At 39.8% G+C, this 26,654-nt stretch overlaps 1 protein-coding gene across 4 annotated transcripts in view; it reads right to left on the reverse strand.

The window, feature by feature from the left end:
- The window catches only part of LIMA1 (LIM domain and actin binding 1), a 93,199-nt gene that overhangs the window by 11,505 nt on the left and 55,040 nt on the right, over positions 1–26,654 (reverse strand). The window contains exons 4-9 of one of the 4 annotated variants that reach the window (XM_044228695.1): positions 24,055–24,519; positions 10,486–10,570; positions 9,684–9,832; positions 6,653–6,760; positions 2,747–2,804; positions 514–623 (exon numbers count right to left, since the gene is read on the reverse strand). In XM_044228695.1, the coding sequence (XP_044084630.1) occupies positions 514–623; positions 2,747–2,804; positions 6,653–6,760; positions 9,684–9,832; positions 10,486–10,570; positions 24,055–24,519 (975 nt within the window). Of the gene's footprint in view, positions 1–513; positions 627–2,746; positions 2,805–6,652; positions 6,761–9,683; positions 9,833–10,485; positions 10,574–24,054; positions 24,520–26,654 lie in introns of all 4 variants that reach the window. The other 3 variants (XM_044228693.1, XM_044228694.1, XM_044228691.1) reach the window with 3 other exon arrangements.

Below are 26,654 nucleotides of genomic sequence, written 5' to 3' on the forward strand. Positions count from 1 at the left end.
ACTGCAACATTCTTTTTTAAAAGAAGCTAACCACCAATCATGTTACAGTCAAGTTCTTCAGACCAGGGGGCCACTCTCTCTAAGCTGACATATACATCCCCATCCAATGGGCTGATTTAGTTTAACAGATTTCTTGAATTTCCCATTTTGTGGTCTTTTGCCCATTCACAGATTTATGGACTTGGGCATTTTTTTCCCCTCAAAAATAAATAAATAAATACATAAATAAATTGATCCCACATCATTTTCTTTAACTTTGGGTTTCCCTAAAACTTTCATGAATTTTCCAGATTTCAAACTGAAAGCTATTAGTGAACCTCTCCCCTCCTGGCTCAAACATCTGAGCAGAAGAGCAAGATTTCCAGGGTAAGTGACTGGTTTAAGTATGCCCTTATTTGATGTTTTCATCCCCAGGAAAGCAAAAACGGGTTATAATGAACATAATGACATAAGGTGCAACGAGCTTTACTAGTAAATCATGTCTAAAGGCTCTGAGAGAAATAGCCACCATACCTTCACCGCTTTGGGAGGGGAATTTTCAGAGAGGCTGGAGGCTCTGGCATCTGGATTTAGTGGCTTGGGATGGACAGGCTGCTGGACCTCACTCTTGAACTGGGAGTTACCTGCTTGAGTTACAAAAGGAAGACATTTTATAATACCTCAAGGGAAGTCTCAGAAATAATTCCTCCCCAAAGCAGAAGTTGGACACCAAAGAGAACTTTTCAATACCAGGAGAACACAGCTCTTCTAATACCAAAAGCTATGCTCGTAAGTTCTGAGCTGGGAGGCTTTCTCACCCTTTGCCACACACTGCAGAAATCCAAATCACCCGATCTATAGAACTTTCTGCCCGTGCTCTCCCTGCTACCCTGTCTCTCCCCTCCCACCCAATTTGTCATTTTTAAAGCCTGTTTTTAGCACATGATGTAATGAGCACTGGGTATTATGTAAGACTGATGAATCACTAAACTCTACCTCTGAAACTAATAATATGCCATATGTTAATTAATTGAATTAAAATTTTTTTTTTAAAGGCTGTTTGTAGATGTTAATGACCTTTTTGGTAGTTAGCACCCCCAATAACTCCTTTTGGGAAGCTTCAACTGAAGTTGGAAAAATGATGGATTGTGAGGGTATAAATTTCCTACTGCACACACACACCCTCACCCAGACCCACACATGTGCATGTGTGGGTGGGTGTGTGTGTGCAATTTGACACAATCTTTTTGGTCAGTCCTATAACAAATATCTATGGATAGAGATTATGGAAAAAGGCTTCATGAAGCTTTTTTCATAATCATTGATGTGTCACCTACATAAGTTAATTTTCTGCCAATATAGTCATTGTGTGGAAAACTTAGCAGACACAGAAAAGTGCTACTAAGGAACAATAAAAGAATTCCTTAAAATCTAGAGTTCGGTCAACAAAGTACTAAAAAGTTAAGGCTTATTTTTCAAATATTTTGCAAACCTAGTCAAAACTCAGAAAAATTTCTAGTCTAAGCAAAATGACTGCAAAAGGAATGTTCTTGGATTCAAGCAGCAAATTTCTCTCTGAAATTTTAAGGTACAATTTACTAGATATTTGTTGAATTCATATTTCTATTTTAGTTGCTGAGTTTTCAATGTCTAGTGAAGTAAACCTGGGGAGAAGCTAGAAATCCACATATATATATTTTTTAATTTTTTAAGACTTTTTTTACTCATTTATTTGTCAGGTACAGAGACAGAGAGAGAGAGAGAGAGAGAGAGAGCACAAGCAGGGGGAGCAGCAGGCAGAGGGAGAAGCAGACTCCCTGGGAGTCAGATGTGGGCTCCATCCCCAGACCCTGATCACCACGTGACCCGAAGGCAGACACTTAACTGTCTGAGCCACCCAGGCGTCCCAGAAATCCACGTATATCTTAAAAAAAAAAAAAAAAAACCACTGAAAATCAGAATCAAAAGTGGATATAGTAAAGAATGAAAGGAAAAAAAAAAACAGAAAGGTTTCTGGTTTTGGGAGAAGTGAGGCTTGAAATGGATAAAAAGGTGATAAAATTCAGCACCAACAGGAAAATCTCTAGAATCAGGCTAGAAGGTGGACTGTGGTACACATGTAGATAAGCAGAGAAAGATATTTTTAAAAGAAAAAAAATTTTTTAAAGATTTTATTTATTTATTTATTTGACACAGAGGGAGAGACAGAGTGAGTGAGAGAACCCAAGCAGGGGGAAAATGAGAGGGAGAAGCAGGCTTCCCACTGAGCAGGGAGCCTGATTCGGGGTTTGATTCCAGGACCCTGGGATCAGGACCTGAACTGAAGGCAGATGCTTAACACCTGAGCTACCCAGGTGCCCCAAGAAAAATATATTTTTAAAAAAGAATGCCAATTCTTTATCCCTGTAAATAAATAAAATCCTTCTTGGCCAAACTCCTGTTAAAATGAAACTTCAAAATTGGTTTTTACAGCTTGAACCCTGAAAAGGTTTGATACAAAAGGCAGGATACTTTCAATGAGAGAAGGACCAAAATTATTCGGTTTGCCCCAAGTTAATCATGTTGAGCTTAACTTCTCCCTAAGCCATGGAATGTGTGAAGGGTATGCAAGCATAAGTCCTTAATACCAAGTGAAAGATTTGATCAGCTAAATTGCTGGGTTTAATATGTTGCATTCTCAGCACTGCCAGCAATGGGGACATTCCTAGACCAAATACAGAATACAGAACAAGAACCTCATCCTCCAGATCTAAGAACAAATGCTTACGGGAGTCATCTTCAGCAGGGGTGGAACGGACTGCCAGGCTATTCTCAGTTGCAGAAACCTACAAAAGGGAGGGATTAAGAATCACATTAAAAATAAAAGAGCAAACTGCTGTTAATGCCATAAAAACCTGCTGACTCTAGTCAGTCACTGGCTGCCTAGGGGAAATAACGGGCCCCAGAACAGCTGAGCGTTTAAACAAGAGGCAGCAAAATGTCTTTTATGAGGATATTAACATGCCTCTCAATTACAGAGTAATGGGAGAAACAGACTGCACTCAGCTGCCAAAAGTGTGCATCATCTCCCTTTATAAAAGAACTTCTAAACCATATCTTTCTACTGTCAAAAAAAAAAAAAAAAAAAAAGGCAAAACAAAACCCTCTATCATGGAGAACAGAGCTCCTTACCATAGAACTGTAACTCACTTCAAGGCGAGATGAAGTCTTTACAGTAGGAACTACTCTTACTCCTTTAGCTTCGTAATTCCTTATTTCCCAATCAGTTACATTCTGCTGAAACAAGCTTACAAGTACTGAAGACCTTTTGATAGCCAAAAGGCAAATTGACCAAACCCCCAACCACCAGTATCATCTTCAAGGTTAGTGTTTCTTTTTAATCCCAGTCTCAAAATGGCAGTGCTTAACAAAACGGCAGATCTAGGACTTTTGGGTATCTTCCATCACACTCAGTATCATGAAGGCTCAGTAGGTGACCCAATGTGTAGTCTTCGTGTAAACGTCTTTCATTCAGAGGTCAGGGATTTTATGGCAATGCTGAGTGTTTCTGTCAGGATGTTTAACGTAGTGAAGAAATTTACAACGGAGTTTAAGTCATTGGCTGACTGCACCTGAATTTTTGCATGGTTGTTTTTTCTCATTATTCTCTCTCTTTTTTTTTCTTTTTAAGCAGGCTCCACACCCAACATAGAGCCCAATGCAGGGCTTGAACTCAGGACCCTGAGATCAAGATCCTGAACTGAGATCAGGCCACCCAGGTGCCCCCACTCTGTTTTCATTACAGTTAACTCTGACATACATAATGCATAGAGCATAAATATAATAATAGTCAACATTTACTGAGTGTTTAGTATGTGCCAAGTATTGGAATCATCACTTTACATGCATTATTTCATTTAATGATATGAAAGAAATTATAAGCTCTTCAATTCTTGTTAATTAGTAGGTGCATCCATCCCAGGATGTTCCTCTCTCACCTCTAATTTTGGTCACCTTGAACCTGCAGGGTAAACTTACTGCCAATCATGACATCATTGCACATGCCCAACCAGCTGACCTCACTGCAGGAACTACCAGGAGAGGGCACGTGAGATTTGCTTCAACATTTTATTAAAGGGAAGCTCAATTTCGTTTACAAGAGGAGAAAGGGAAGAACAATACCCTGACAAAATATTCTATTTCAGAAAGTTCACCCTAGCAGTAATGTCCCTTTGTAACAAGTTGAGTTCAAATAGTTCTCGGGTGTCAGTTAACAAAAGCTAGGCAAATAGCTGAAAGGATAACAGGCTCTGAAAAATTTTATGAATCTGAAGGCAGTCCCAGCTTTAGGAACCTCCAGTATGTACTTAAAGTCTGTCTTCTGTCTTTATCTCCTTTCTTCCCCACCCATGCCTCAATTCATGGTTTAGTTCCACTGATACCCTTTTGGGCTATAATTATAGTGTTCCAATCCTCCAGTTCAACTCAGAGTTCTAGTTTCAAATCAGTGTGAAGACATTCAAGAAGCAAACACAAAATTAGATTAGGGACAATCCAAGCATTATTTTCTAGATGATCATTTCTCAAACTATGCTCCTGGGATAGATGGGGAGATTTCAGTGCTGGCAGCATTTTTCTCTTAAGTTTCTTTTTTATAATATGTAACATTTTAACTCAGTTATTCTTTAAAAAAAAAAAAAGATTTTATATTTAAGTAATCTGTACACCCAACATGGGGCTTGAACTCACAACCCCGCGACCAAGAGTTGCACATTCCACTCACTGAGCCAGCAAGGCACCCCAACTCAGTTTATTCTTCAGACACGATCTCCCACTTAAAGATACGAAAACCAGGCAGTCTAATAAAGAGAACTCACTTGATACATGGCATGTGACTCTTGAGACTAATGCGTGAGCCCACTGTTCAAAGGATATATGTAATTTTTAAAAAAGATTTTATTTATTTATTCATGAGAGACAGAATGGCAGGGGTGGAGGGAGAAGCAGGCTCCCCACTGAGCAAGGAGCCCAAAATGGGACTCAATCCCAGGACTCTGGGATCATGACCTGAGCTGAGGGCAGATGCTTAACCATCTGAGCCACCCACGTGCCCCAGAATATATATAATTTATTGGATGATTTTATGATTACAAAATAGCTGCCAAGTATTTTGTCTTATTATTTCAACATACACTTGTAATGTTTTTGTAAAATAAAGAGATTTAAATTTTTCTAATTTTTTTTCCCTGTTGTATCATAAGATTCAAATTTTGTAGCCATCAATCTGAGGCCATTTTCCTCTGTGCATACTTTGGTCCAAATGTGTAGTGGATTTCATAAGTAAGAACTGGTATTCTGTCAATACAGCATGCTTTTTTTTTTTTTTTAAAGATTTTATTTATTTATTTGACAGAGAGAGAGAGCATGAGCAGGGGAGAGGAACAAGGGGAGAGAGAGAACGCGGGGCTTGATCCTAGGATCCCAGGATCATGACCTGAGTTGAAGGCAGACACTTAATTGACTGAGCCACCCAGGTGCCCCTATATCATGCTTTTTAAAGTCTCCTATAGTCCAGTAAATTTGACAACTATTGCTCTTAATCCATTCTAATGATCTCCTCACCTTTTTTAAGAACGGCCTCAAGGGTATCAATATGTGTAATAGAAGCAATGACTCTTCTCCTAAGATTAATCACTGTGACATATTTGAAAGCTCTTTCTTCTCATCTAACTTAACATTTGGATATCATATTGATCAAAAGACAAAAACAAAACAAAACCAAATCTGGGTAATGGACTGGCCAAGAAAATGATAAATTCAGCTGTCATAAATGTTGTTACGTACACCAACCAAGCCATTCATCTAATGATAGGTGCGTAAAACACAAATATCATTTGCTTAAAATCTTCCTATTTTTCACCTCGGCAGGACTCTATCCAAAGTCTCAAGCGTGGCATATAGAGCTTCTCAAGACCTGGCCTGGCCCTCTCCTCCACTTGGCTCTCTCCATTACCTCTGTGTACCCTGGGTCCTAGCCTCTGGTTTCCAAACCTCTGTTTGTGTCTGCCTGGAATGCCCTTCTCTCTTTTTACTCAACCTTTCCCTGTTCACTTGGTTTCTTCCCACACATTCTTCAGGACTTGGCTCAGACATCACCTTCTTGAGGAAGTCTGGTTAAATGTCCTTAGTCAGACACTGCTTTAGGATAGCCAACCTGTTACTCATCTCCCTTCTATTCTGTTAGCTCCCTTGCAGATAAAGACCCCACAGAATGGTTTGTTCTTATTTAGTTTTTAAGCTTAGCATTTCCTACGCTTAGCATAGTGCTTTGCTTTCAAAACAGTCTGATGAAAGAAGGAACTTGTCTTGCATAAATGTGTTAAATGAAGAATACACGAATTTCTTGAAGATATCACCTCTAATCAAAACAGACTTCTAAAAATCACTTAAGCGCTATACCCTCTGAGCATCTGAGTGAAAGAATTTTCCAGTTAGGTTCATTATTTGGTCCACTATGAGTTGTGGAGTTCCCCAGCTGAAATTATGTGACCTGCAAAAATGACAATCTGTCCTGGCAGCTGTTACCAAATTCCCAGACACTCTGCAGCCTAGAGTTAGAGTGGTTTCTAATTTTAAGCATCTAATTTAGAACACATGCTTCCTTGGCAACTGGACATCAGACTTTTCAACCCACCTTCTCTCCAACCTGATGGGAGATGCAGACCTCAGGATCTGGGGGCACATTCTCCTTTTGCTCCAACTTATGAGTTCTGATTTCACCGCCATTGGCTCTCAAGTCATTCTACAAAATAAAAAGAATCTGTGAACGAAAATAAAAAAAGGTCCCTATTCCACGCTCTTCATAGCACATCCATTAAATAAATTTGGAATGGTAAAAGAGAAGTTCTTTTAAGAAGCCTCGGGTCAAATCAACCCCCTAATTCTCACAAGCAAAACCCATTGACTAGTGAAATGACAAAAGCGGCTTTGTGGACACACACCTCAGAGTTAAATATTTGTACACTAGTCTAAAACTGGGTGCTCATTAGAATACAGACATATCAACAAAGACACACACAGAAACCAGCCCCAGCACACAATGTTCTTGTGATTCACTCCTCTAGCAGCAGAGCTTGTGGGAATGCAAAGCTTGTGAGTTTTATCAGAAAAGACCATTCTGGAGCAGGGGAAAGGAGATGCCAAGTGCCAATAATTAAGAAAATATACTGACCATATATATATAAATGCTCGGCCTGGAAAGAGAGACAGGGATCATGCACACATATAAAAACTGAAATTATATTTAATGACACCATAAAACAACCTTTTTTGGCGAGACTTTCAAAAACATGCTTCTTTTGGCATAAAATTCATACGCTGTATTAAAGACATACCTTATTCTACTTCTCAGAACAGAACCTCAACATAAAAAAGCAGGCATTAATATAGTCATAAGGAGTAAGCATAATCACATTTCTTTTCCTTGCAAAGAACACTTGGGGAAAATATTAAAATTAACTTTACCTACTAGATCTAAAATCAATAGAGTGGTAGATGAATATGGACATTTCCTATGTTTAGTTTGCTACCTTTCTGAAAGTCTGGTACCTTTCTGTTCTCCATGATTCTTTAGGCAGGCAAGAAAACAAGCCACATATGGCCACAGGGCCAGTGTGAGTGGCCTCATTCAGGACCTGGTTGAGATGTGGGATCCCTGACTAAGGGACAAGGCTCCCTCCGGAGGAGCATTCATGAGGGGGAGCTGGTTCAGAATCCAACAGGACAGCTGAAGGATTCATTCCTGACTCCATCTTGAAGCCCTGCTTCCAGAATCATGCTGGGGAATGTGTGCCTTGTTACAGCCATCCTCTGTAAGGGGCCTGAGAAATTCTTTTGGGATGAGATAAAATGTACTTTTTACAAGAATTCCTAAAGACTTTTCAACTCTTAAAATTTACAGAGCAGGAGAACTGCAGTGCTGAAACCTTATTAGGAGTTTAAAAAAAAAAAAAAAACAAAAACCCTCACTGAGCAGGTTTTTCCACTTAGGGAGTCACCTGGTTGGAATGTTTATAGCAGGAGGACACAGAGAAGGAGCAAAATCTTGAGATGAGGGAAATAAGCTCCAGAGATCACCTGTTTGTTCGATCTCTTGACCTCCTTCTAAGAGAAGTCTAACTTTGCTCACTTTCACGCTGTCGGTGAATAAAAGTGTTCCATTTTACAACCAAGTTATACACACATCATCTCTTCTTTAAAAAAACCACAGTGAAAAATCAGTATGAAATTATTCATTGCCCAGAGATTCAATCTACCAATAAGTACTATTGGAGAAGGAATATTTAATAATGTGAGGAAAAGAAGGCTCAATTTCTGGAATACAAGTTATGATTTCTAATAGGTACTCATTTCAGTCTGCCTGGGAACAAATAAAATTTAATACTATCATCCAAATTTGTTTAAAAAGAAAAAAACAAAAACATAGGACACCAAGAGATTTGTGGCTTGTATTCTGAATCTCAGAAGGAACAAATGTTTGAGATACATATCTATGCATATGTAGAGGGCTTTTATGAATGTGTAGGTATGAATAAATGGCAGGTATCTTTCCTTAAGGAGTTCTGTAGTGTCAGCCTGCCAGGTAAGGCTAGGAAAACTGAAAACATAAAGACCCTCCATTTAGTTTAGAATACCACATTTTTATGCTTACAGAGAATGTCATCTTCCTGTTGCTTCTCCCTCCCCTTTACCTAATCACTGTTCTATTTCCTTAGAAAATCATTACATCATAAGAAGAAGTGAGGATTAAGTAGGCCATATATTGTATGATTCATTTATATAAAATGTCCAGAATAGGTAAATCCATAAAGACAGAGAGCAGATTAGTGGTTGTGAAGGACTGAGGGGTGGGGGAACTGGGAGCAACTGCACAGGTATAGGGTTTCTTTTTGGGGTGATGGAAATGTTCTGGAATTAGTGATGATAGCTGCATGACTTTGCGAATATACCAAAAATCACTGAATTATATGTAAAAGTGGTTATTTTATGTCATGTGACCCCTAAATTAATAAAACCTGTAAGAAACCTCCCCATCCCACATTAAAGTCACATATATCCTATATTTCTTGCTAATATTCTCTCCTCCTTTCCTCAAAAACAAGTGTTTCGTTAAAACTAACAGACGACTGGGACGCCTGGGTGGCTCAGTTGGTTGGACGACTGCCTTCGGCTCAGGGCGTGGTCCTGGAGGGATCGAGTCCCGGGATCGAGTCCCGCATCGGGCTCCCAGCTCCATGGGGAGTCTGCTTCGCTCTCTGACCTTCTCCTCGCTTGTGCTCTCTCTCACTGTCTCTCTCTTTCTCAAATAAATAAATAAAATCTTTAAAAAAACAAACAAACAAAAAAAAAAACTAACAGACGACTACTTTTTTAGCAACAACAACAAAATTAAGCAGAACAGGCAGGAAAACTCTCCATGAAATTACTAGATGGTAATAGGACCAATGAAGGAGTGGGGTGGGGGAATGAGGCCTAGGAAAGCAAAGTCAGGATTAGAACATGATAAGGATTCTGAATGAATCTAGGGTAGGGTTTACACGGAAGGAGAGTGACTCGGGACCAGGGATTGAGCAGGGTTCTCTGGTCGGGGTCTGGGAGACATGTCTAGTTTCTGTGCTCATTGACCACTGGCTGGATGAAATGAACGGATGATGGGGAGCACATACTGTGGCGCTGGTGGACCCGGTCTGCTTGGACACAGCCGCCTGGTACTTGGCCATTCGATCCTTGATGGAGGTTTCGGATAGGCGTGGTAAGTCCAGATTTCGCCTGCTCTCGCTTTTCTCTGTGTTGAATGTGGAAGATGACAACTGACCTGGAAGCACATGAATAATGTGCTCTATCAGAAGATAATATGTGATTTGACTGGTTTCAAGATTTTAAATTTGGGGCTATTGGAATTTGATGTAATCCATTTCTTCTATGAAGGGTACAAAGAGGAAAATCGGGAAGATAACTTACTTACTAGGTAATAGTTGCTCACTTTCCCAACATTAAAAGGAGAACCCTTTCCATAAATGAGTATTATATATTTAAACATCTTGGCTTATTTAACATTGGAAAAAACTAGATCTTAATGCCATTTTAATTTGCATTTCTTTACCAGGAGACTGATGATTTTCCTGTTAATTTCTTTTTCTTCTTTTGTGTAATGCCTGTAAAGGCTGCCTTCCAAATATAATAACTATGCTCTTGAGGTGTTACGTTACCAGTGGTAATATAGGATTACCGATCTTGACAGAGGACACTGCAGCCCATCATGGCAGCCTCAAGTCCCAGATGACCGCAGAGCCAAAATGGTCAGCGGTACTTCCCTCGTTATCCCACAAGGGGCCCCTCGGCTATTACAAACACAGTTACTTTTAATTTGTGCCATTCTTCCTCTAAAAGCATTGGCTTTAAGGCCAAAAGTTATTGTTACTAATAAGTACTTCCTAGAGAACCCCATGCACATGGAACGCAACTTACCAGGGCCCAGTTCTAAATCATCCAGAGAAAAGCTGTTTTCAGAGATCTTCCTTCCACCTGCACCACGGCTCTGGGACCGAAGAACCTGCTTAGAAAACAAAACCCATTCATAAGCTTTAAATAGAAGGTGGAATATCTTGATGAATGTTAAAAAAAAAAAAAAGGCCTGCAAATCTCCTTTATTAAAAAAATCCACGGGCGCCTGGGTGGCTCAGTGGGTTAAGCCGCTGCCTTCGGCTCAGGTCATGATCTCAGGGTCCTGGGATTGAGTCCCACATTGGGCTCTCTGCTCAGCAGGGAGCCTGCTTCCTCCTCTCTCTCTCTATCTCTGCCTACTTGTGATCTCTCTCTGTCAAATAAATAAATAAAATCTTTTAAAAAAAAATCCACAAGAGATTATATTTTGTATTAGTTTTTATATTCCACAGAATGTGTTTTTAGCATTATAAATACAAAGTACTACATATTCACAGGCATCCAGGGAGAAATAAATAACTATATATACGTAATTCTCTGTGGTAATAATCACTGCCTAACCAGCTTCACCAGAAAACTATGCACTTTAACCAGCCATGGAGGGGAATCCTCATGTCCCAGACAACACGCAGATGCCTACCCAAATTGTCAAGTCCGGATGGCAGTATTTGCTGTTTGTTTCCCTTCTCCTCCCACTTTATCTCTGCTGTTGCTGCTTTGGTTCACATCTTCATCTTTTCCCTGGACTACTGTATTACATTTCTAATTGGTTCCTCTATACCTTCTAAGCAAGTCTCTATGATGCTGCCATTATCCCACATCATGTAATTACTCCCCAATATAACGGTATATTACTCTCTTGTTCAAAATGCTTTAAAAATTCCTGTAATCATTCCTTGAACTAAATCTAAAGTGCTTAGTATGTCACAGAAGACCAGTTCTACATCTAGTCCCTACCTCCCCTGAGTATTCCCTTTCTCACCCTTTACCCTCCAGGAGAAGCAAACTTTACCAGCTTGTAAATGAGTTCCCTTCCCCCATTCCCCTTATACCCTTCTCTTTGTTCTTTCAAGACTCAGTGGAGGCTGAGCAACAGCGAAGTCCACCTTACCTCTCCTACATAAATCTAAATAGTCCTTCCTCTGTTTCCAAGGTTCCTGGTCACACTTCCACTACAATGTTTATTGTGTGTCCCTCCATTGGACTGGAAGCCTAGGAGGGCAGGGACCATGTTTTTGTTTTTTAAATAAGAAATGCAGATGGTACAGTTTTTTTTAATAAATTATTTTTTGAGTTTATCTCTCTCATATCTAGGTTAGATCTCTAGTTAAAGTTACAAATTATAATTTTTAAGACTGGAAAAGTAACTTAAAAGAAGGCCATTTAGTGTCACAGAATGTTCCCAGACAATAGTACACAGAGAATATGTCATGTTTATTCAGCTTGCAATGACAGCCTTCAACCAGATCCTATCATTCAAATCTCAATTTATTTCCAGATAACTTGAAGTGGGAAGGATATCTGAAATCCGGTAGGACAGAAGAGTAAAGCAGTACCCTTCTGAACACAACATTAGTAAATAGTTATTAAATGTTTACGTTCAACGGACTAATTAACTCAACAGTCAAGTGTAAGACTGTGAACTTTTTCAAGTCCTCCCCTGACCAATGACAATACTTCCTTGCAAATTCAATATACATTTCATATAATTTGTCTCCAGTTAGCTTTGCTAATTACATTTTTCATAATAAGAAATAAAAGATGCTGTAGCAGCTCTAACCTTGCCCCATCACACTCACGTCAGCTGCACCAACATCAACCACATGAACTTGACTCATAAAACACAACACACTCTTGCTCTGGGAGCAGCCCCCCATCTAGAAATGAAGATCATCAGCCAAAATGAAAAGATAAATTTGTCAGGACACCCTCCCCATCCACCTTTTTTAATTTTCAAAGTATTTTTCATTTGCAGACAATTAAAGTAAAGGAAATTCCGAAGACTTATTCCACGCTGCTTCACTGTGAGATGATTACTACCAAAATTAAAATTTTCTGGGCTCAAAAAAATGAAGAACACCTGGAAATACGTCTTTTTTTTTTTTAAACCAAAGGAGACTGGGGCGCCTGGGTGGCTCAGTGGGTTGAAGCCTCTGCCTTCAGCTCAGGTCACGATCCCACAGTCCTGGGATCGAGCCCCGCGTCGGGCTCTCTGCTCCGCAGGGAGCCTGCTTCCTCCTCTATCTCTGCCTGCCTCTCTGCCTTCTTGTAATCTCTGTCTGTCAAATAAATAAATAAAATCTTTAAAAAAAAAACAAAACCCAAAGGAGACTAGGTTCTGCATCCTTAATAATGAAGCAGTATTTCAAATATTTACATTCTGTCAAAGGTAAAGTTCAAGTACAATTCTAAGACTATGTGTTATGTGTCACAACCTGCAGATAGCTCAGATTTCTGTCTGTACTCATATTCAAAGCCCTCTGCTGCATACAGAGTCCCTGCACTGGCGTTACCAGGAACAAGCCCATTTAGAACCAGAACATATGCCTTGCCAGGGCAGAGGCTTACTTTGGTTTTAGATGCATACAATTTTCCATCTTTGCTAGCTTTCAGTTTAAATCTTCAGTTTAAATAAAGTTAAGAGCTTTTTCCTTTTTTAAAGCCTTCTGGTACATGAGGGTATTAGTATTCCTAATTCTTTTCTTCCAAGTACTGAAAAAGTGAATGTGAAAAGCTATTTGGTTTTAAAGGAAAATAGAAATGTCTCTGGAAATCAAAGTTATACTGACACTGGTTCTGAGGAAGAACACAGCTCTGAGACAGGAAAGCTTTTAATGAGATCCCAGATGAAGCACTAAACATTTCTTTCAAAACTGGTTCACCCTGAAATCACTCAAATATTAAGAATAACAAGAACTCCAATGCATTTACAATGAATTTTGTGATTCTCATTTTACAAGTGGTAATCTGAGGTACAGGAAGAAGGAGGAGTTTCCTCTAATATTTCTCAAGGAAGCAGAAGAACACAAAAAGAAAAAAAAAGCAGCAATTCTGTTACTGAAATACTCTTCTGTAACACATTTTTATCACGTTTCAGCCCTGTTTACTCAGATGCCTGAGGGAGCCTGTTAAAAGAAGAGAGAAAAGACAAGATACTTCAAGACTTTCTGGAATTTCCTAAGGCTTGGCCTCACCCCACCCCACAAGTCCTCCTTCCTGTCAGCTGACTGCAGTAACTCTCATTAGTGGGACGGCCCCTTGAAATTACTCTCAGAATCCATAAACCAAATGCAACAACACATACCAATAAAAGAAAAAGAGCTTAGGGCTTTTAGCCAGTAGTCTGTAGAATTTCTTTCCTCTGGAAAACTGTCTTCTCTCTAAGATTTCATTTGAGAAAGAGAGACAGACAGCAGGAACGGGCAGGGGTAGAGGTGGGGGTGGAGGGCCACAGGGAGAGGGACAGCAGGGAGCCCAATGTGGGACTCGGATCCCAGGACCCCGAGATTATGACCTGAGCCAAAGGCAGACTATTAACCAACTGAGCCATTCAGGCAGCCCTCTGGAAAAATTTTCTTAAGGGAATAAAGTAAGTGATGTCCTAAATATCAAGTAAAAAGCAGGATTTCCTATCTCCCTAATTTTTAGGAAAAATTCTGTCTAAAAGTTGATTCTTTTTTTTTTTTTTAAAGAATTTATTTATTTATCTGAGTGAGAATGAGAGAGAGAAAGAGCATGAGGGGGAGAGGGTCAGAGGGAGAAGCAGACTCCCCACCAAGCAGGGAGCCTGATGTGGGACCCGATCCCAGGACTCCAGGATCATGACCTGAGCCGAAGGCAGTCGCTCAACCAACTGAACCACTCAGGCTCCCTAAAAATTGATTCTTAACACTTTAATTTTCCTTATACTTCTCTCAGCCACTTCCTTCAGACTTTCAACTTTGACTTCTTTCAGACTCTCATCCCTCCAAAGTCAAGGGTAGAGGGTGACTTTTAGGGAAAATGGGACTTTGTTGAACTGTGCATAGGGTGTAGATAAAACCTATCCTTAATTTCTCAAAGTACTGAGAGACAAACATTTCCTTCTTCAGGCAGAAGAAAACAGAAAAAAATGGAGCTCTTTTAAGTAAAATAATACATAAAGAAGGAGCTCTTTATATCCAGGTTGTAGGATTTCTTTATCTTTTCTGTATTTCTAAGCATTCTACAAAAATTATAAGTTACTCTTACAGTTAGGAAAAAAAGAAAAGAAAGGATGGGGTGCCTGGGTGGCTCAGCTGGTTAAGTGTCTGCCTTCAGCTCAGGTCACGATCCCAGGGTCCCTGGATAGGCCTAGGTCACCAGGTCCGGGCTCCCTGCTCAACAGGGAATCTGATTCTCCCTCTCCCTCTACCCCTTCCTCTGCTTGTGCTCTCTCTATCTCTCTCAAATAAATAAATAAAATCTTAAAAAAAAAAAAGAAAGGAGGGCAATACTTCAATATTTATTAATATAAATAGATAAAAATGATAAAAACCAAATGCTGACAAGGTGCTGGAGAATTAACTATGTCCTTAGATTGCACTAGTCGTGTTATAAAGTAGTGTAATTTTTGAGAACCAGCTGAAAATATATAAGAACTTTTTTTTTTTCTTTAAGATTTTTTGTTCATTCACTTGGGAGAGAGAGGGAGAGCATAAGCAGGGGGAGGGGCAGAGGCAGAGGGGGAGAAGCAGACTCCCCGCTGAGCAGGGTGCCCAACCCTGGCCAATCCAGGGACCCTGAGATCATGACCTGAGCTGAAGGCAGACACTTAACCAACTGAGCCACCCAGGCGCCCCAAAAAGAACGTTTAATGAATTATGGCTTTTGATCATGAGAACACCATTTCAGTAATATTGCCCTCCTCCCAAAAAGCTCAAAACAAAATGTTTCTGCCAAGATGCTTTAAATTTTTTAAATTAGACTAAAAAAATATCTAATTACTGGGGCATGATTAAACTCTAATGAAATACTACACTGCCATAAAAGGATAATCACATGAACTAGGAAAATACATAGAAAGGTTATATAAAAAAGACCAAACAAAAGATAAAGCACATGAAACAGTGAGCACACAGGGATGAAAACCATGTAAAAACTACTTATGCACTAATAGGATATCATTGTACTCAGCTGTTCTATTCTTTTTTCCTAGTGAAGGTTACTGGCTTTTCCAGGGTTACTTGGCTTTTTTCCCTCCTTTCTGTGTTTACTGTGTATGGCAGGGGAAGGAGGACAGAGAAGTTTCTGACTCAAGAGTTTTAGTACAAATCTCTTACATTCCAACGTATGTATTCTCTTCATTACCCTGATGCTTTGAATTCAGTTACAAGACTGCAAAATGTGGGAAGAGGGAAGATAGAGAGTTAAAGTCTTTGAGAATACAATTATTGATATGTTTTAAATTTTTGCCGATTTCCTTAGATTTCAGATAAGGCAGGTCATAGCCAATTGTTTTTACTTAATAAACAGTTATTACAATATTAATGAAGACATTGTTATATGGTAGAGACAGGGTTATTAAACAATTTCAGTCCTTGTTCCGATATTAATGAGGCAATCACATTGGGCATGTCAGTTAATGTCTCTGATTACTGTTTCCATCTGCAAATTTGGAATTTTAATATCCTGAGAGCAGTGAGCTGGATTAAAGAACTTTACAGTCCTGTACAGTTTTAGGACTTATGTCAAAGATATTAATAGGGATTTTTCACTCATTGTAACTCATTGATGAATTAGAAGACTAGAGGAAATGACTAAAATATTCATCTGGACATACATACCTATACTGTCTAATCTAGGAGTGAGTCTGATTCCACAAAGATAAAGGAGGTCATATTTGAGGGGTAAGTGAAGTCTTTCTGACCACTCCAAACTTCATGGAGCCAACTTTGCTTACAGAACATTCCAGTCCTCTGACATTCCTTTTCTTTCTTTTTTCTATCTTTCTATTTTTCTTTTCTTTTCTTTCCTTTCCTCTTTTCTTTTGTTTTCTTCTTCTTTCTTTCTAGATTTTATTTATGAGAGAGAGAGAATGAGCAGTGGGAAGAGACAGAGGTAGAGAGAAAGTGAGAGAAGCAGAAGCCCGATGTGGGGTTCAATCCCAAGACCCAGAGATCATGACCTGAACCAAATGCAGAGGCTTAACTGACTGAGCCACCCAGGTGCCCCTTTGACATTTCTTTTCAATATTTTTGTTGTTGTTGTTAACTTTTCAAAATGTTTTATTGTAATGAAACTGGCTAAAAACCTGTAAGTACTTGGCTTGAAAGTAAACAGAAGGGACGCCTGGGTGGCTCAGTCAGTTAAGTAGCTGCCTTAGGCTCAGGTCATGATCCTAGGGTCCTGGGATCAAGTCTCGCATCAGACTCCTTGCTCGAGGGAGCCTGCTTCTCCCTCCATCTCTACCTCCTTTCTCTCTCTCTCTCTCGACAAATAAATCAATAAATAAAATATTAAAAAGAAAAAAGAAAGTAAACAGAAAAGAGATGACTGGACTCCAGCTGGTATATCAAGAACAGCCACTTAGAGCAACATACAGTGAGAAATATCAGAATTGCTTGATCAGCATCTCTATACCCAGACCCATTACTACCTTACCACGAAAGATGGAAGAATTACTCAGTTACTAATTAAGGGTAAATAAAATTTAATTTACACTGGTATGGCATCTTTACCAGAAATGATCTGCTAGAGAAAGACCAGTCAAAATAACACTGAGAACAGTGAACTTACATTTTGAAATTATAGAAGTTTATAAATCATGGATGAATATAATAAATCAGCAAAAAAAAAATTACTTTTAGTAGGACATATGAGAAAGGTAGCATTGATAGAAAAAAACAAAGATAATTCTTATGTTTATTTAACAAAACCAGTTACTGTATCCATATTTAAAGCTCTAGGAATGTATCTATTGGAGGTGTAATTTGGGGTCAATATAAGATTTATGATATGCTGATAAGCAAACTAAAGATATACTCCCCCCTCTACATTAAGATGACTATATTATGGGTCCCTGGGTGGTTCAGTTTGTTGAGCATCTAACTTTGGTTTAGGTCTTGATCTCGGAGTCCTGGTATGGAGCACACCTAGGGCTCCCTGCTCAGCAGGGTGTCTGCTTTTCCCTCAGCCCCTCCCCACTCCCCACCCCTGCTTGTGCTCATGCTTTCTCTCAAATGAAACACCCTACAGTGATACTGACAGTTATTCAAGTCCCTTTCCTCCTTAAGTCCAACTTAAAATTATAGCTTAAAAGTATGCAATTAGGGGTGCCTGGGTGGCTCAGTGGGTTAAGCCACTGCCTTCGGCTCAGGTCACGATATCAGGGTCCTGGGATCGAGTCCCACATCCGGCTCTGTGCTCAGCAGGGTGCCTGCTTCCCTTCCTCTCTCTCTGCCTGCCTCTCTGCCTACTTGTGATCTCTCTCTCTGTCAAATAAATAAATATAAAATCTTTAAAAAAAAAGTATGCAATTAATAGCAATTATGAATATCCTCAGAATTTTATTCTTCTTGGAATATAGTTTCAAATAACTTATTTAAGCCATTAAAGACACAGAAGAAAAATGTTACTAAGATAACATTAAGTGGGTAAGAGAACACATGTAGTTGTTAACCAAGAAAGAAGAAAATAAAATGTCATGGATAATTTTATAACAATGTACAGATTCCCTACAGACACCTACCCATTCTTCAAGAAGGCAAATAAAAACTGTTCCCTTGATGTAGATTACAGATTGATTGGCTATGGACAAAATATCTAATGAACATAGATCAGACTTCAGCTTGGTTGCCTTCCTTTCTCAAGGGCTCACTCCAGGACACCAGCATGTATACACTGTTCTGTATAAGTTACAGAAAACTAAACCAAATACCAAATGTCACTTCCAGGAAATTACATGAAGAAAATCACAAAAATTTTGGACTGTTTGAAGAAGGATGGTTTTACTCTCATATTAACAAGTGCTGATTTTGTTGGTGTTTTGGTGCTACCCACTCATACAATGAGCCTGGTGATAAGAGAACAGAAATTCTTTTTTTTTTTTTTAAAGATTTATTTATTTATTTGACAGAAAGAGAGAGAGATCACAAGTAGGCAGAGAGGCAAGTGGGCAGGGAGGGAAGCAGGCTCCCCGTCGAGCTCGATCCCAGGACTCTGAGATCATGACCTGAGCCCAGAAGGCAGAGGCCCAACCCACTAAGCCACCTAGCTGCCCCGAGGAACAGAAATTCTAAGGGAAGTTTAAGGGCTTAGGATTCCAAAGTGAAAAAAGTAGCAAACAAGTGAAAAAGGGGCTGGGACAAGGGAAACTTCCATTTTTATTTTAGATACTTTTATTTTAGCTGAATGTACTGTTTTTGCCTTTGTAGTGTAAGACAAGTTAACACAATTAAAATATGACTAAAATATAGCATTAAAATATATCATGAATAATGGGGGGAAAAGGAGAAAGAAAAAATGCCTAAATAGTTTAATTCTTTTCACTTATGGACAAACATCATTATTTCCTCATTGTGACTTCCCATCCACGGTTAGTCTCCAAAGAACGAGCAAATTGAATGAGATTATGTGTTTTAGGAATAGTGATTTTTGGTGAGGAGGTACTCTTTCCTCTCCTCTCCTTTCTTCCTTTATCAAACTTCTCTCCTAGAAAATGGAAATATTTCATGGAAGAAGAAGTATTCCACATCTGTATGAAAGTATCAACAGATATTCACGGTCTAGTCTTATTTTCTTGCGTTACACCTAAGTGGTTCGATCTTGACCAAAACAGAAGATAATAATTTAAATAGGTGATGAAGGCAGAAAAAGGTCACCCAAATATTTGGTCTTTCCTGTCCAAAGATTGTGTGAACCAAATATATTAGGAACCAAACAGAAAGAAGTGATACTGAATGAGCCTGTCACATGCTCCTTACGTGCTCCTGGTCATTCCAGAGCATAAAAGAAGAGGTACTTAATTTTTTTTTAATAACCACATCCTGGTTTCTTTCTTTTTTTTTTTTTAAAGATTTTATTTATTTATTTGACAGGGATCACAAGTAGGCAGAGACACAGGCAGAGAGAGAGCGGAGGAAGCAGCCTCCCCGGTGAGCAGAGAGTCTGATGCGGGGCTCAATCCCAGGACCCTGGGATCATGACGTGAGCTGAAGGCAGAGGCTTAACCCACTGAGCCACCCAGGTGCCCCCACATCCTGGTTTCTAAAGATTATGGATTCAAATATCAACATGAGGATAAGCAAATGTTGGTTAATGGCTACTTAATCAGCTATCTTTTTCATAAAAGGATGTCCAGGATAGTTATCTCAGCTATCTAAAATCCAGATCAACATATACATGAAGTTAGGATTGCTAGACCACCTCAGTATAAGCCACTGGGCTTGGGGTGGGGGTGTTTCTTCTTCCTAGTAATGCCGGTAGGTTAATCCACCCACTGCTCATTTGCTCTTAGGAATTAGAGCCATCATGTTCAACTAAACTATCTGACCTGAATGATGTATCCATTCACTAAAAGTAGAGAATAAGTAAGGAAGAACACTTAATCAGTTCTTACTATTTATAAGCTGTCTGAACTCTAAGATTTGTTTCTTCCTTTTATTAAGTAAGCACTAAGAGCTAAGTCATTGTACTAACCATTGGGGAAGAAAAACATCATTACTTTTTTGAAAGAAATTACAGACTTCGGGAGTATACAAATTTTTTAGTAAGATTTTATTTTTTTATTTTTATTTTTAAAAATATTTTTTTTTTAATATTTTTATTTTTACTTATTTGACAGACAGAAATCACAAGTAGGCAGACAGGCAGGCAAAGAGAGGGGAGAGGGAGAAGCAGGCTTGCTGCTGAGCAGAGAGCCCAAAGCGGGGCTCAATTCCTTAACCCACTGAGCCACCCAGGTGCCCCAAGATTTTATTTTTTAGAGATAGAGGAGAGGGAGTGGAGGGAAGGAAGAGCAGGGTGGGCGGTACAAGCAGAATCCCCTCCTGCCTCAGTGAAGAGGTCAATAGGGGGCTCAATCCCACCACCCTGAGATCATGACCTGAGCTGAAATGGAGTCAGATGCTTAACTGACTGAGCCACCCAGATGCCCCAGGAGTATACAAATTTACACATGATTATTAAAGGAAAGCATGATATAAATGCCCAAACAGAAGTAAAAAGAAAATCTATAGGTATAGAAGGGTTAATTTATCTGAGAGAAACCAAGGTAAGGTCTCCCAGTTTTGTTTTGTTTTTGTTTTTGTTTTTGTTTTAAATTTTGTTTATTTATTTGACAGAGATCACAAGTAGGCAGAGAGGCAGGCAGAGAGAGGAAGGGAAGCAGTCTCCCTGCTGAGCAGAGAGCCTGACAAGAGGCTCAATCCCAGGACCCCGGGATCATGACCTGAGCCAAAGGCAGAGGATTTAACCTACTGAGCCACCCAGGGGCCCCAAGGTCTCCCAATTTTGACTGACCTTGAGAAGAAAGATTTCAGAAGGCAGTAATGGGGGCTAGGCATGGGAAGAAAGAGAAGAGGCTGATAGGGAAGGTCATAGCAATACTATGATACCAGATAGAATGGCCCATATTTGAGAGATACCTTATTTATTGATTTATTTACCTAATGATTTTATTTATTTATTTGAGAGACACAGAGAACACAGTGGGGGGAAAAGGGGGAGGCAGACTCCCTGCTGAGTAGGGAGCCTAATGTGGGAATTCGATTCCAAGACCCGAACTGAAGGCAGATGCCCAGCTGACTGAGCCATCCAGGCACCCCAAGGGTAGGCTTATTTAGATGGCTTAGTAAGTGACTGATTGGGAAGAGCAGGCAGGCAGGAGAACTGATTTCAAGTTTTAAGGACAAAGAGATTTGGTGCATGGTAATGCATGAAGGAACACCGGAGTAAAGCAGGTTTTTTTGGAAAGACAATGGATTCTTTTTTAGCCTTCTTGAATGTGGCTGCCTAAGGGATATTAAAGGAGAGATGTCTGATTTGGCAGGCAACCCGAAATATGAGGCTGAAGCTTGGGTTAAGAACTGAGGATTAGAATCCAGTTTGGGGATTCACCTCTTGGAGTCAAGGAAAGAGATGAGATTTCACAAGGAGAGAGAAAAAAACAGGAGGGCAGAGATCAGGAAGAAAAGTGGACAAGAACAGAACCATCTCAGGCAAAAGGGAGCAAGAGAGACTAAGAAAAGTGGAACTCAAGCCAATTAACTTTGTCTCCTGTAAATAACTGAGAAAAAGATTTAGGAGGACACAACATTAGAATATTATTTCCATTATCTATGTGCTCCCTGACCCTGCCCAGTTAGTTAGTTGAGATTCAGTCCAGTTCTCTAAAATTTAATTACGGAACCAAAGAGTCACACAATTTGTACCTACCGTATTTACTTACTTGTCTCACGGAGGTACTCATTTGTTAGCTCTGAGGTATACATTCTCTCTTGCAGACTCTTACTCCTAAAGAGATTTCCAGTGTCCCTACCATATTTCTCAGAGCTTCCTTCCAAAGAGCCAATTATGTAACTTACCGATTAAAGCCTTATCCATATTAAAGCTGAAATTATATTAATAATAACCATAACATAGTTTCAAACTAATGAGTTAATCCTTAGGCTAAAGTAGACAAAACTTCTTTTTAAACATTTTTTTAAAATATTAGACAATACTTTTTAAAGTAAACTACCCATGGGTCTAACATGGATAAGGATGCTTATTTAGAAATAGCTATAAAACCAAGGGCAGCTCTCTTTTACTAAGAAGTCCATTAAGTGGCAAATGACTATTTAATCAGGAAGTTTTAAAGGGCACCTAAGAAAGCCCAGGTCAATCTTAAGACACTCTCCCTCCACGCCCCCATCTTCCTATACCAATAACAATCAAGTTACCTGCTCTGTGCTATTACAGATCTAGAAGGATCTTTCTTTACATGAAGAGTCTTTCTCTATTCTGACCAGCCACAAAGTGATAGGCTTGTTCTGACCCATCTTTCACCAGACATTTATGAGAAAAGAGTCTCTCACCAGATCCTTACACATAATCAGCATTTTTGTTTGCTGCAATCCCAGTCATTTCCTACCTTAGGCCAGTTTCGACACGCACCAGGCTTTTGCACTGAATCGACATTGTGTGTTCTGGCATGACATCAGCCGTCCTGCCCCTAACAGGGTCTCTGAGGAGGAGGCTTACAATGGTGCTTTGAGTCACAACAAAACCCCTTCCTCTCTATTTAGGAGTTCTGACATATTTTTCCTTCCACTTAAAATTCTTCTTCCCATTTAAATTTAAAATTTATTTATTTATTTTTTTTTTAATTAAGACCATAAAGGAGAAAGAGGGAGTTGGTAGGCCTAGAGGACTAAAAATTGAGAGGGATGAGAGTTTTAAGGAAAGTCATAAAACCACTTTGTGGCTCCATCTTTTGCCAACTGGCTTTAATGTTAAAATAGAGCTAAAACTCATGCACAGGAAAGGGTTCTAGGTTTGCAAACCTTTAAAAATTCTTACTATATCCTCAAAGTAGACAATCCTTTAAACTCCCAAGAACTTTCCTAGGCAGGAAAGCTACAGGCACTGTAAGTCATGGGAAGAGAGAAACGAAGTCACGTCAAACAAAACTGAGGATTAGAGGATGAGTTATAGAGATTTTTGTCTCAGAAAGCAGGTCTTATACCATTACTTCACACATGTAGGGATTTGGGCCAAATATTTAGCTTAAAAAATTTCAGCTTTCCCATCTAGATGGAATCTAGAGAAAATGAGGGCTTTGCTTCCTGTCAGATCTGTTTATTTCATTATAATGACTGTTGTAACAAACCATCCCCAAGTACAAAGCCAGAGATGCAGGAAAGTATGAGAAAACTGGAAAAATTTACCAGTTCTGCAGCCCCTGGATTGTGTTATAAGTCACCCGCATATGTAACTCATTTTCTAGTTAAGTAATTCCCTCTGGGTACCCGGTCTGCAATCCACATGAAGGATCAAATTTCATTAGCAGTTGTAGGAAAATGCAACCCTGTGCATTTGCAAGTCAAAACTCCTGAAGGCTACAGCTAGTCTGGCTATCCTCATTGATTTTTCCTGGGAGAGGATTTTAGCTGATAGAAAACATTTGTTGGGAGGCACAGATGAGGAAGTTGAGAAGAGAAGGAGGCAGCTAGCAAAGAGACAACTGAGCCTCAGTCTTAATGTTAAACTCTGGCCTTAACACTCAGCCTGCAGCTGTGTCCAGGCGGAGAGATATTCAGCAGTAATTCCACCCCCCAAAGCTACAAATGACAAAAGGCACAGGAAGACAAATTAAAAGGGCACGCGTACAAAAACACAAGATCCAATCGGCATCAAACTCTTTGTTTCTAGATATTAACCTGAATCCCAGTGTGTAAGTTTCACTTGAAACTGGGTCAAAGATTGGCAAACCTTAGCATCTATGTAAATAATTCGAGGCTTTTCGTTAATTCATTTAATTCTGAATCAAAAGACATACTGGCCACACCGCTCGAACTGTCTAGATCAGAAAAACAGCTTTGTTTAAATCACGTGAATTGACTTTCTCAAGCCTGCCACCGGCCCAGTCCTTACCTTGGTTGGAGCTGGTTCACCCTTCTCAAACATCATCTTAAGCCTGTTCAGCGGCACATTGTATTTCTCTATTTTGTTTGAGGCTTCTGTGTTTTCACTGATTTCAGGTTTTCCTACTTCATGCCTGGATTCTCCTAGACAATTTTCCATTTTTTTACTTTCTTTCGAGTGGTCTTTAAGACGCTCACTGGCCTCAGTGCGGGGATACAGACACTGAGTAAGGGCTTCAGGAGGAGATCCAAGTCTAGGTCTGGGGTGGGCTTTTCCTTCCTGGTCAGTTTCGGCCTCAGAGGCAGAGCTTCTAGACAAGTCACCGGCAGGACCGCTGCCTCCGTGTCTGACCTCGGCGCTGCCGTTCCGCAGGGTGTCTGTGTGAGACTCTGTGCCCTGGGCTGGGTTCTCCCACTTCTTCTTTAACACAGTCAGGATTCCCCTCCTGCAGTGCTGGGGGAGATTTTCAGTGTTCTAGAAGAACAAGAAGTCAGTGCCAGTTATAACTTGCCTGGTGAAACATTCAAACATGTTGTTCTTTGTAAAATGAAAGAACTCTAAGCAGCTCCTGGTCCACTGGCGTTTCAGACAGCTGTGAACAGTTACAGCCCTGCCACATGGAGAAAGCATCCAGCCCGGGAGACTGGAGACGGAGAGGGGAAGAGAGAAAAAGTCAGGAGCTGAAGCAGGAAGTGATAAAACAGGATAGCCTTATAAGGACAAAATGAGAAGAAAGGAGAGCCCAGATCTAATGATAGTTACATGGGAAACAAGGGATTTTTATCCAAAGATTAATAAGGAAAATAAGAAAGAGGAAGCAAAATACTGGACACTTTAAACCCCGCAGATATACATTAAAACAAGTTAATCATTGCATGTCACAAAATTACATGGGGAATCCTGCTGGGGTTTTCTTTCTTTTAAATATGACAAAGGCGCAGTATGACTGAAACTATATAGTACTGTAATTGTGGATAGTATCATCAAGGATTGAAAGTATTGGTAGAAATTGAGAGAACTCACCAGACTTTTACATGTATTTGCATAAATGGTATTTCATCATATCTGACATAATCTACATGCATAGAACAAATTTTGTTTTTACATAAGAACCTAATCCTCTTTTTTTCCCCCCTCTGCTCTTCTACCCATGTCTGTCCATGTGTAAATTCTCAGTTGTCAGAAAATTTACTATTTCACAGATCCTCTGCTAGACAAATATCCAGGCTGCATATGAAAACACTACCACCCACTTTCTGGATTGAAAGACACACACTTACACATCTGAGAGAGGTCACTTTCACCTGGGTCAAAATGGAATTAATTGATACATGTAAGATTGCAAACAACCTGGAGACTGCCAGGGCTGTACCATGATAACAGAGGAAACATGCTTGACGAAGTAAAATTCAATGTCCCATACTCTGAAAGCGTTCCTATAAATAAAGAACAGCACTACCTCCCAATAAGCCACGAACTCCGGTACCTTTGTGCCCTCCGTTCCTGTGGTCTGTGACTCACCGGTCTTTCAACTAAGAAAGAAAGGACAAACCACCTAGGACTGAAAGACTTCTGGGAATTAAACAGGATTAGCAGCTATATTGGGAATTAAATCTCTCACCCTATTACTCTCCTGAAGACACTGAAGGAACTGCTTCATCAAATAGTACCCAGGTCTGAAAAAAAAAAAAACTTACAGAGGAAAACTGCTTGATTTTACTGTTTAAATCTTTACTGACAAGATGATTCACTGGTGGAAGAATGAATGGATTGGAAATACAGAAAGTGTGAAGAGTCTTCTTGTTGGAAAAGAATTAAACTGGATGCTGGTGCTGCCTTAACGCCTGTAGCATGCTTTGCTGGATGTTACCTCCTGCCACACAATGGATGAGTCACCTGGGTCTCCAGCTGCACCTGCCGTACCCATGTCCAGTCCAAACAGGAGCCCTGCCACTCTAAGTGGCATTTTGCCTTGGTAACTAGACTCTACTTTTCTCAGCAATCATGTGATCCAAGTATATTTACTGACATGGAAAGATGTTCATAAAGATACTTCTGGGGGCATCTGGGTGGCTCAGTGGGTTAAGCCGCTGCCTTCGGCTCAGGTCATGATCTCGGGGTCCTGGGATCGAGTCCTGCGTTGGGCTCTCTGCTCAGCAGGGAGCCTGCTTCCCTCTCTCTCTCTCTCTCTCTCTGCCTGCCTCTCTGCCTGCTTGTGATCTCTCTCTGTCAAATAAATAAATTAAAAAAAAAAAAAAGATACTTCTGAGTGGAAAAAAGCAAATTTTAAGACCACAAGGATGCCTGGGTGGCTCCGTTGGTTAAGCATCTGTCTTCAGCTCAGGTCATCATCCTAGGGTCCCAGGATCAAGCCCTGAGTTGGACTCCCTGTTCAGCAGGTGTCTGTTTCTCTCTCTGCTTGCTGCTCCCCCTGCTTGTGCTCTTTCTCTCTCTGACAAATAAATAAAATCTTTAAAAAAAATTTTTTTAAGACCACATAATCCTATTTTATAATACAAATGTATATTTATAAGCATAGAAAAGTAGTCTGGAAGAAAAGACATCAGGATGTTAACAGATGTGGATTATGGGCATCTGTATTCATTATG

Source organism: Neovison vison, chromosome 12, assembly GCF_020171115.1.
Source record: "Neovison vison isolate M4711 chromosome 12, ASM_NN_V1, whole genome shotgun sequence".
NCBI lineage: Eukaryota > Metazoa > Chordata > Mammalia > Carnivora > Mustelidae > Neogale > Neogale vison.